The sequence below is a fragment of the Pan paniscus genome, chromosome 7 (assembly GCF_029289425.2).
Source record: "Pan paniscus chromosome 7, NHGRI_mPanPan1-v2.0_pri, whole genome shotgun sequence".
Taxonomy (NCBI): domain Eukaryota; kingdom Metazoa; phylum Chordata; class Mammalia; order Primates; family Hominidae; genus Pan; species Pan paniscus.
Window position 1 is genome coordinate 49,030,158 of NC_073256.2, and position 12,265 is coordinate 49,042,422.

Consider the following 12,265-nt stretch of genomic DNA (forward strand, 5'->3'; position numbering starts at 1 on the left):
TGCCCAGCGCAGGATGATTTTTACTAGCATTTATTCTTTCAGTCCTGTTGGGGTAAAAAGGAAGTTGAAGGTACATCTACAAATCTTTTTGAGTCTCTTTGGGACAAAGCTGTCAGCAGTTTCATCTCTTGAACTTCTATGAGGCATGTTGTGTACTTGTCTAAGAAATATGTTTCCCCATGTGTTCCATAAAGTAAACATCTGCGGATGCTAAAGGCATAGTGCCAGGCACATCTGTGTCCATAGACATTGCTGGTAAACTAAGGGCTGCTCTGGATAATGCTTTGACCTGCTGCAAAGTTCAGTTGGCGTAGTAATTCATTTGTTATTTTTTGGGGAACAGTTTTGTTAATGAGTATTTCATCATGAATTTACATGCTGCTTATGCTTGTATCTTACTCTTGGTGTTTTTTTAGTTACTTTGTGAATGAGCTAAGCTTTCTGTTATCACAGGCAGCCATTACATATTCAGTTTATTTCACTGACAGTAAGCTCCCTGAAGGCAAGGATCATGTCTATGAATTCAGTAGGCTTAGCAAAGCCAAAACTCTGAAGTGCCCTTTAGTGGCTCAGATGAAAAGTATGATGGTAATAAGAGTAGAGAAACTAAAATGTTTTAAAATATTTCTGTGATTCTAGGCCGGGCACGGTGGCTCACACCTGTAATCCCAGCACTTTGGGAGGCCAAGACAGGCAGATCACCTGAGGTCAGGAGTTCGAGACCAGGCTGGCCAACATGGTGAAACCCCATCTCTACTAAAAATACAAAAATTAACTGAGCGTGGTGGTGGGCACCTGTAATCCCAGCTACTTGGGAGGCTAAGGCAGGAGAATGGCTTGAACCCGGGAGACAGAGGTCTCAGTAAGCCAAGATCACGCCATTGCACTCCAGCCTGGGCGACAGAGCGAGATTCCATCTAAAAAAAAAAATCTGTGATTCTAGATCCCAGTCACCATAGAAAAGCATGAATTTGATATTCAGGAAGCTATTTTTTCCATTCATTATTCGTGATTTTTTAAAACTTGCTTAATGACTTTCCTAGTCTGAGGAGGTCTCTAGGACTCCAAGCACATTATGTTTCCGGATTTAAGTGACCTCTAGTTGGAATCAAATACATAATGTAAGTATTCAAAAATTATTTCCCCCCCTTGTCAGTCTATTCTACTAGAGGAAAGAATATCTCAGTGAGTGAGATGAGATATTCTGGTAGATTTCTGAAACAATAGTGGACTTCATGAGATTCTAGGTAACCTAAGTCTCATCCATGTTTAAATAAAATGCCAAACATCTGATCTGCCTCTAGCTTGATGAACAAAGCAGAGTTGCTTTGAGCCTCTTGGCATCTATGGGTGAGTGGCAAACTTAGGCCTGACGGGAGCTCAGATTTTCTTTTTCCCCATGTATAACAATTTTCTATTGAAACACTAAGATAAGAATCTCTTCGCTTTCCATTATGGAATATTTACATAAGAAAGAATTTCCTCCATAAACTTTACAATATAATATTGATACAAATACTGACTTTGTTTCTAGTCCCTTAAAGAAAGGGAGGTAATAAATTGAGGTAATTCTCAACCTAATAAAATAAACTTACAGTATTTAATGCATATTTATTTTAGAAAGATGGAAAATACAAATAAGCTAATAAACATTAAAATCAGTTACTATACCATTGAGGCTAAACAATAGAAACATTTGAGTACACATACTATAAGATAAATTTTTTTCCTCTAAATACTTACATGTTGGCTACTTTATAGAACAAAGTGGAACTATATATACTTTTTCCTTGAACGTCATTTTTATTGGCTGTGTAATATTTCATTGTATGATACAGATGAACCTTAGTTTATATTAAGTAACCTTTTGTTCATAATCCCCAGATTTCAAGTAACCTCTGTTGGTAAATTGACATTTATGAAGCCCTTTTCTCTATAATAATATTATAAATAATAGTTTATTTTCTAGGTTAACTCCTCAAATTCTAATTCATATTTATCACATGGTAAGATGCACCACTAGATAAATGGCACCATAACACTTAGAACGTAAGTTCTGCTTATCCTATCATTTTTGTGGAAATCTCTGTAATCCAGTTAGAACCTGGCACAGTGTCAGAGAGAAAACAGGCACTTCCCAAAATCTGAATGAATGGAAGATGGTATTCTCGCTCTGCCCAGGTTGTCCTGACCAGAACAGCCAAGTGGAACAGATGGTGTTCACTTTCTGGACTATGGGAGGAGAGTTGCGGGTGACAGGGAGGGCACACTGAATTAGCAGGATTTCCTCACTGTTTGTATCTTTGACACTTGTCAGCAATTCTGCCTCAGCGAACTTCATAAAGACCCCCAGGAACTTGTTTATCTGGTGGCAAAGTTGGGGGTAGTGGAAGTGAGGATGCAAAAGATACAGAAAACTTGAACAACAAACTTGATGTATTTGATACTTATAGATCATTCCACCCAGCCCCAGCAGAATACACATTTGTTTTAAGTGCACACAGAACATTTACCATGTTCTGAAACATAAGACAAGGAATTGATGGGCATAAAAAAAAGCATATACCTTTCATATATAGGCATTCCACTTCTAGGTGTTTATCCAAAAAGAAAGAAAGTATACATCCATACAAAGATTTGTACATGAATGTTCATAGCCATTTTATTTGTAATAGCCAAAACTAGAATAACCTAAATGTCAACATGTGAATGGATAAACTGTGGTGTATCCACACTACAGAATACTTCTCAGTAATAAAAAGGAATAGACTGTTGATACATTCAACAACATAGCTGAATCTCAAAGTAAATTTCACTTCATGCTAAGGGAAAGAAGCCAGATGAAAAGGGTACATACTCTGTGGTTCCCTCTGTATATGTAAGTGTTTGAGACATATATACTAATATAAAGAGATCAGAGCAGTGATTGCCTGGGGATGGAGAATGGTGGGACAGAGTGGGAGGAAGGATTAAAGGGGCATGAATAAACTTTTGGTGGTGATAGATTGTCTTGGTTGTGATGGTGGTGATAGATTGTCTTGGTTGTGATGTTTCTTAGGTTATACATATGTCAAAACATCACATCTTTCAAGATGTGTAGTTATTATATATTAATCATAACCTCAATAAAGCTGTTTATAAATAAATCATAAAATAAGGCATTCAGAATTCTGGGGCTATTTACATCATTATAGTGTTTATCAAACATACTTACATGCAAATGGCATGACATTTTACTGTGTACTGTGCTGGGTCAATAAAAGGGCCTTGCTTGGTGATTCGCACTTCTGTGTAACAGGAAACAATGAAGTGTTAGGAATCTAGAAAAAGCCTAAAGCCAGGCGAGGTGGCTCATGCCTGTAATCCCAGCACTGTGGGAGGCCGAGATGGGAGGATCTCTTGAGCTCAGGAGTTTGAGATCAGCCTGGGCAACATGGTGAAACCCCATCTTTACAAAAAATTAGCCAGACATGGTAGCAGACTGTCTGTCTGTCTGTCTAATATTCTCCCCATCTTTCACTGAGGAAAAATCTTTCATGTATATATACATGGTTAACAATTGAACAATTGAGCATCGAATTTTCAATCATGCTGCATCTGTGTTTGAGTAGAGAAAAACAAATAGAAAATATGATGATAATTCAGTAGCTACTCCTTGCCTATTGAATCAAGATCAAATTCCTGAGCCAGTGGCTTTTGATGTTTTGTGTGTTTGACCCTAAGCTTCTTGTTTAGTTTTGGCTTGCCCTTCCCCAAGAATGTTTTCTTCTTCTCCTACTTCACTGCCTTGGTGAATGCTTTTCTCTGTCTGTGATTCTTAGGGATCCCACCTCATCTTTTGGCTCTATTTGGTAAATGCCCATCCTTTCGATTCTTATTCAGATGCTTTCTCTGGTGTTTCCCCTGTGTTCTGTGTTTTAGTAGACACTAAGCACATAGTGTGTACCCTACACTTTGCACTATATGTATTTACATATGTGTCTTGAATGACTTTTATTAGTGGCACCGTAGCCAGGTACCTTGTACATGGTGGCCTATGTGTTGATTGTGCCTTAAACACAGTGGGTGGAAGACAGTATGGCGATTCCTCAAAGATCTAGAAGCAGAACTACCATTTGACCCAGCAATCCCATTACTGGATATATACCCAAAGGAATATACGTCATTCTGTTAGGAAGATACATGCACGTGTATGTTCATTGCAGCACTATTCACAATAGCAAAATCATGGAATCAACCCAAATGTCCATCAATGATAGACGAAATAAAGAAAATGTGGTACATATACACCATGGAATACTATGCAGCCACAAAAAGGAACAAGGTCATGTCCTTTGCAGGGACATGGGTGGAACTATAAGTCATCCTCAGCAAACTAACACAGGAACAGAAAACCAAACACCACGTGTTCTCACAAGTGGGAGCTGAAGGATGAGGGCACAGGGACACATGATGGGGAACAACACACATTGGGCTTGTCGGGGGCTTGAGGGGAGGAAGAGCATCAGGAAGAATAGCTAATGGTTGCTGGGCTTAATACCTAGGTGATAGGTTGATCTGTGCAGCAAACCACCATGGTATGTGTTTACCTTTGTAACCTGTACATCCTGCACATGTACCCCAGTACTTAAAATTTAAAAAACAACAACAACAACAAAAATGCAGTGGGAACAATAGTCAGTGAGGTTGGCCCTGCTGTTTTGGAACCGAACAGATGAAGAGTTAATGCATTTTGGTTACTATTTAGGTGCATTGGGCTTAACTTTACTTTTACATTTATTAAAGTTATTGTAATTAATGCCTATGAGGAAAGCAGCAACAAAACAAGCAGGAGGAAACAAATTGTTTTTATATTATTTTTGAAGCACATTATATAAGCCATATATTTAGGGCAGAGGAGTGGCAGATTTACTGTGCTCATGTCATTTTTTTCTTAAGCTAATGTTTAAATTATATGGAACCTCCCCCCATCCTTCACATTTTTAGAAGTGTGCAATGGCTAGTTGGGAAAAGTTAGCTTGTAAATTTAAATAAACTAGATGTAATTTACTCTGAATAATTCACATAGAAATATTCAAGTGTTGGCTTAGGGGATGTACCTTAAGATTACACAGAAGGCTGCGTCTCCCCTAAAATTTAAAAAGGAAAAAAAAAGTGTCGGCTTAGTGGCATCTTAACAGTGAAGTATTCGTTGTATCATGGAAAGAGCATGAATTTAGTATGAGTTGTGGAATATTTGGAATAATATGTTTCTGAGATATCAGGTGAGAGTTAACTCTCTGGAGTGTCCACACCCTTGATCACTTCCTAAATTTATTTTTCCAGGTCCGGACCCTATTTGTCAGTGGCCTTCCTCTGGATATCAAACCTCGGGAGCTCTACCTGCTTTTCAGACCATTTAAGGTACCTTTTTTTATCTTTCAGAAATTATAAAATGAGACAAAAGTCTGTATGCTTTCTGGGAGCTTTTTGGAGCAAGAAATGAAATATTTGAGAAGAAAACAGGTGTTTTTAAAAGGTTAATGAGTAAAGGAGATTTAACAACTGAGTTCTAATGTACAGTCTCACTTAGGATAATTACATATTTATATTTCAAATGCAGTAATGTAAGTGAAGATTTATTTCTAGTTTCATACCTTATTATTTGAAATAGTACTGTTGATACTGTTCTTTGGAAATGTAAATAGGTTTTTATGAACTGAGTTGAGAACCTAACCACCGTTATTTTTTTCATGGCAAAACTTTTAAACAAAGTAAAACAAAATTTTAAAGGATACCTAGGTGTAAGTTGACGGTAATATTTCCTGGTGTTTATTGAAATATTTAATGCAGTTACCTGTCCTTCCTGTGGAAATAAGATCACTTGATAGATACTCAATGTTGCTAGGATTGAAAACTTCATAGGAAATTAGACACCAAGCACTTAGTAGAAACTAAGCCAAAATAACCATGCTGCAAAGAAGAAACCTTTTGAAGGTTGGCCTTTGGAGGATAGGAGAAAGCTGGAGCTGATCGAATCGGGGCCCTGGAAGGGATATGTTCCTTCTCTGGAAGGGCCTGTGCTCAGGAAGTCTTTAAGTTGGTCAGTGTGGATGTGTTAGCAGCAGTGCCTGGCAGAGACAACACTTACGATTAGGTGATGGGCTATCTTGATTTCTGGTTAAAGATCATTCTCACTGAAGCAGGTCCCCAGTGATAGAGGCATGACAGGTTGAGGGATAGGATTCATCTTCTTAGGAAGACAGAATTGGATATGACAACTAAAAACTCTAGTGTTGGGGAGGAGGAAGGAGGGTTGCAGGGGCAGCCAGTTAGAACCAACAAAGATAAAACAGTCTAGCTTATGTGCCAAGAGGGCACCATGTCATAATGGACATAAGTCCACCTGACAGCCGTCGCTTTAATGCAACAATAATGATGATGGTACAGGGAAACAGAGGTCAGGTGCCAGGTCAGGTGGGAGGAAGTGGGAAAGGAAGAGAAGGTGGTATGGAGAGAGTGCCACCTTTTATAGAATTTCCTGAGTTTCTTCTGCCGGGTTGTACTTTTATAAAAAGGACCATTTTTCTATCCTTTTTATAGAATGCAAACTTTTAAAGCAAATTGATCTTCTTAGTGTATAAAATACTGTTATGTTTTGGGGTGTATAGAGAGAAAGACATTCACCAGCAAGCTCTTTATATGAATTATTAAAGTATTGTCACAATCCTTTCAAGTGGGTGAGTCTCATTTTTTCAAATGAGGAAAATGAAACTTGGAGCAGTTGAATAAATTGTGCTCAAGTTTACACACATAAAAAATGGCGGAGCCAAGATTCAAACCCAAGCAGTCTGACTCTGCCCTCTCTATTCTGAACTATTATGTTATACTGCTTTTCTGTTTGTGACTTGAGAACACAGTATATCCCTACCAGTGGTGTTTTACTTGAGTGAAATATCCAATTGTCCTTTGCCTTCAAGACCTTCATGGTGTTTAAACCTCTAGTTTTTTCAGAAGAGAGCACCTTGAAGAAAGGAAGAGGCAGAGCTGTGAATCATGACCTCTCTGGCCATAAGAGCTCAAGGCCTTTGAGGTGAAATGTTTATAGTAGCTAATTGGTAACATAGTTCTCTGCTGGGAAGATGTAAGGATGAATCAATCTCAACATCCTGCCCAGAAACCCCGACCAGAAAGTCAGCACCCTAGTACATTCCTGACAACCCTCTTTTAATTAAAGTCCCTGGAGGCTGACCCTAGTCTGCAAATCTGTCTCTGCACTGATGTGTGTAGTGGTCAATCATGTCAAGTGGTGTGTTTTTCCCCTGTGTCGTCCGTTAATGCAAGCCACCAGCTATTGATTATTTTCAGAAATAAACACATTTTGTTATCCTTATCTTGAGGAGCCGGGAGGGGTGAAGAGAGGGAGTGAAAGAGGGAGGGAGTGTTTCTGTCTTCCTTGAGCATGAGCTGGAATAAAAACCCGAAGGGATTATTTTTGCATGTCCCCATCAAAAGAACAACATGAAAACTGATTCCTTCAGTAAGTAAGCAAAGTAACTCAACAAAATTCAACATCATTGCCTGCTTAACCATTTCTGGCAGTTTTGAAAATGTGGTCAGGGAGTTTTACCAACTATATTTTTTTGAGACGGAGTCTGGCTGTGTCTCCCAGGTTGGAGTGCAGTGGCGCCATCGGCTCACTGCAAGCTCCGCCTCCCGGGTTCATACCATTCTCCTGCCTCAGCCTCCCGAGTAGCTGGGACTACAGGCACCCACCACCATGCTCGGCTAATTTTTTTGTATTTTTAGTAGAGATGGGGTTTCACCACGTGTTGATGGTCTCGATCTCCAGACCTCATGATCCGCCCGCCTTGGCCTCCCAAAGTGCTGGGATTACAGGCGTGAGTCACCGTACCCAGCCCCAACTATATTCTTAATGTTTTATTGTTGTTATTTTATAGCAGCTACATGACCAAATCAATACATGGCTCTGACCTTCCTGTTGTATTAAATTTACCCTCTTTCCTTGCCTATTTCTGTAAAACTCCTATTCTTATCTAGACCAAGAAAACAAAAAGATTGCTATTAACAGAGACACTCATTTTTCTACCATTGTGTAATTTCATGAAAAAAAAAATAGAAGGAAGAGAAACACAGATAAATCCATAGATTGATTTTTTTTTAAAGTCCCCAAGAATGCAAACAGGTGTGTGTGTGTGTGTGCACGTGCACATGCATGTGTGTAATTTGCTTTCCCAGATAACTTAGGAGACATTTGTAGGAGGAGTTAGGTAATCAATAAAGAACTTATTTTTACATGAACAAGATGGTATTACTACAGTTACTTTTGGCTAAACTTGGTTTTTCTTTATTTTCAGGGCTATGAGGGTTCTCTTATAAAGCTCACATCTAAACAGGTAAGAATTTCAAAGTGGCATATAAAGATCACTTTTTTACTTTCCTCAGGAATGTTGCTGGGGCTTGACATTCTTTTTTTATTCCCATTAGAATTTGAGGGGTTTTTTGTCTTTAAAATTAAAAGTGAGATGTATTAGGAATTAGCACAGGAAAATGCTTCATAATTCTATAATCTTCAGCTGGAATTTCAGGGACTGTCCCAGAGGAAGATAAACACAGTGATATATTGAGATTGATTTTGTATGTTCAATGAAAATAGTGGTTTATTATTTAAATTCACTTTTATTCCCAAGTCTTTCCCATTTCTTTTAATGAGGTTAAACAAACTTTTACAATCAATGTGAATATCAGATAGTGAAGGATCATGCTGTCTGTCAAACCCCTAAATTAAGGCAGAGTCCCGAGTCCAGAATGGAACAGAGAACGTACAAAATGGAAGTGGTAGTCAGTGATTCTAATAGTTCCTACAAGCTTAGAGATTGTAGCTATATACTTTTTTGTTTAGCTAAACACTTGGCATACACACCTCTCGAATCACTATTCATCTCTCTGGTTCATGAGAAGAATGATCTTGGAGGCACCCTTCTGTACTGAAAGATAGGGAGTCCAAAGGAATTATGGCCTTTCTGTATTTACTCAGAACAGCCTAATTAAGAATATGATTTTTTTTTTTTTTTTTTTTTTTGAGACGGAGTCTCACTATGTTGCCAGGCTGGAGTGCAGTGGCGCGATCTCGGCTCACTGCAACCTCTGCCTCCCAGGTTCAAGTGATTCTCCTGCCTCAGCCTCCCAAATAGCTGGGACTACAGGCGCACGCCACCACGCCCAGCTAGTTTTTGTATTTGTAGTAGAGACAGGGTTTCACCATGTTGGCCAGGATGGTCTTGATCTCTTGACCTCGTGATCCGCCCACCTTGGCCTCCCAAAGTACTGGGATTACAGGCGTGAGCCACCCTGCCCAGCCAGCACAGGATTTTTTAAGGCATCCCTTAGGATTTGAGATAGGAATGTTCACTTTGTAATTTTGGTCATGCAGTGAGAGTCCAGGGGTTTTATCATTGTGTCATTGTATTCTTGCACTTACAGTGTACCAAAAGGTGATTCGGTTCTCTTTCCATTTTAAAAGATGAAGAAACTGAGGTACAGTGAATTTGATTTAGGAAAGTAGAGCCTCTCCAACCCAAGTTTTCCTCTATTCCCTTGTTCACTGCTGTTCACCTTTCAACCACTTCTAGATTTTTTTATGATTCTCTAAATCCCCAGCTGTGCTCTTGAAGAACTACCCTCACCATCCCTTTGATTCATATTAGAAATTTGGCTAAGCCACTGAGTCATGATTCTTCGGGACTTCGCTTTCTTATTTCTGCCCATTGCCTGTGGTCATTTCTTTATCTTAGCTCTTCAGTTTGATGTCACCCTTGACCTAGAAAAGTAGACATCATCTGATTTTTTTCTTCATATTTGTCTTTTTTTTTCTCAGCCTGTAGGTTTTGTCAGTTTTGACAGTCGCTCAGAAGCAGAAGCTGCAAAGAATGCTTTGAATGTAAGTACTAATGATGTAATTGTAGGGGGTTTCCATATGAGGTGGTGGGAAGTAATGGAATCTCTTTGGACGGGAAATCAAGTGGAAAGAATATGATTGCACAGTCTAAGAGGGAGGGATTCATCAATTTAATTAGCACTCTAAAGAGCTTTTTCCAAGAATTGTGATCAGATATGCAGATTATTAAATAGCACTCTGCTTTTTGATTGCTCTGAATGAAATGCTCAAAATATCTGACATCTGATGATGTGGGTCTTATTTTAATCTAGCCCCATCCCATCCATTGGTGGTGCGTAGTGCTGCTTTGTTTTTTCCAGAGGAGATATTTGAGGCATTAGCTTGCTCATCATTATACTCTAAATGACTATGCTCAGAATAGATTGAAATCCTGGCTTTTTTTATTTCATGAGGCTTTCCTTTTAGATATGCAGCATTAAAAAAAAAAACTAGTTATAGCCTTTATTCTGGTTGATTAAAAATTTACATATAAGGCTTTCCCAAAAGACGTGTGTTGTAATAGAATAAATTACAGTCATTTGTAATTGAGTAGATATATCTGTATTTGGTTTGTAGTTATGTTGTTTGCCATGTGTTTTGAGACTTTTACCAGTATTGTTTTGGTGAATATTTTTCCTCCTTAGTATGTTGAAAAACTAAACAATTTAAGGGAACTAAGTTAGAGAAGGTGGAAGGAAGCAGAATGTGGTTTCAGATGCTGAGGATGAATCCTCAGGTGAGGAGTCTCAGCGAAGGCTGGCTCCATCATGCTCTAGGCAGTTGGCCTAAGTGGCTGTGAACAAGTGCTGACTGAAGCACTCAGAGTGTTTAGGGTGCTTCCTACAAGGCAAGCGGCCACTTGACTGGTTGTAATACAGGTACCATTTTGGAGGCGTCTGGGAACTTGCGTCTGGCCTTTGTGTTGCTGTGGTACCTGCAGGTACCCCTGGCAGCTGCTCCTTTGAGTAGACCATGCAGAGTGCTGTTGGAGAGACCTGATATAGGTGATGACTTAGAGGTCCAAGGAAAAGTCTTTATACTTCATATAATGGTGTCATTGATACACAACCTTAAAAGGTTTTTAGACTTTGGAACAAAAATGTGTACACTCTGAGAAGAAACACCTTAATTGTTGTTGGTTTTTCATATAAAGCATATAGGAACATCTTAGGATTCCAGGAATTCCAGAGTCCAGACTTTTTCTGGATTTGGATAAATGACCTTCTTGTCAGAATAACTGCCTACTCACTCTGTTCCTCTCCTGTATAACAAAGTATAAACCAATTATTTATTGAGCACCAGTGGTATACACCGAAGCACGGTGTATAATTGAATGTTTTGATATAAAAGTTGTTTTATGATTTTTGCATTGAATACGTAAAAACCAGAATTTTCTCAGTATAATGACACTTTAAAGTAGAACCACAATTTCAATTTAGCAGTGTTTTATTTTAACCAGGTGGGAACCTTCTAAATGCAGAAATATTCTGGGTCCTTTAAAGTTATGTTAGATGAAGTTTTCACCATGTTCTTTTCATTGTTCTTACAAAGGAAGTAACAAGCAGTTGAAGCTTCACAGACTTGGCTCTCATTGCTTTACTGTATCTCTCCTATGTGTATAAAGATGTCACTGACTCATTTTCTGAACAATAGGCTTTTATAGTGACCTGTCATCTGACAAGGCAACATTCCCTTAGGTGTGGTAGGTTGCATTTTTGTTTTTTAAAGATAACTGAAGGGTTTTGTTTGTTTGTTTGTTAAAGAATAAAGACATGGTGTTGCTGTATTTCCCAGGCTGGTTGGTCTCCAGCTCCTGGACTCAAATGATTCTCCCTCCTTGGCCTTCCAGAGTGTTGAGATTACAAGCGTGAGCCACCACACCCAGCCTGAAGTTTTTTGCTTGTTTGTTTTTGTTTTTTTTTTAATGTTTAAATGATAATAGTCAAAAAAACTGTGTTTCCTCACCATACTGAGTACAGCGAACATAATTTCAATTTTTCTTGGTGCCCAAAGGTTATCATTACAAATAGGTAATGAACCTAGTGTAATATAATGATAGAGGTGTTTAACCCTGTTTGCCCCTGTGCCAGCTGGCCACAGATCACTGTTGTCTGGTCTTGAGGTCTGGTTTTAGGTTATTCTTCTTGCACTAGGCTCTCCATTCTTTTTTTTCCACTGGCAGTACGCCTTTCTTTAGCACTATCCTCTCCTTTAATCATTAATAGTTTGCTACTTATGTGTTAATAACTTGGGAAGGACCCCAAATAAAACAGGTCTAATTCTGTCCTGTTTTGTGGGCCTGAGGGAAAATTCATATTTACCTATGGA

General features: G+C 38.8%; 1 protein-coding gene across 7 annotated transcripts in view; it reads left to right on the top strand.

The window, feature by feature from the left end:
- Positions 1-12,265, top strand: part of RBPMS (RNA binding protein, mRNA processing factor) — a 190,024-nt gene that overhangs the window by 85,226 nt on the left and 92,533 nt on the right. For all 7 annotated transcript variants that reach the window (XR_004672855.3, XR_010113122.1, XM_063607162.1 and 4 more), the window contains exons 2-4: positions 5,326-5,403; positions 8,358-8,396; positions 9,878-9,940. Coding sequence is in view for 5 of the 7 variants with exons in the window: in XM_063607162.1 (XP_063463232.1) it covers positions 5,326-5,403; positions 8,358-8,396; positions 9,878-9,940 (180 nt within the window). In the remaining 2 variants the exon portion in view is untranslated. The remainder of the gene's footprint in view (positions 1-5,325; positions 5,404-8,357; positions 8,397-9,877; positions 9,941-12,265) is intronic.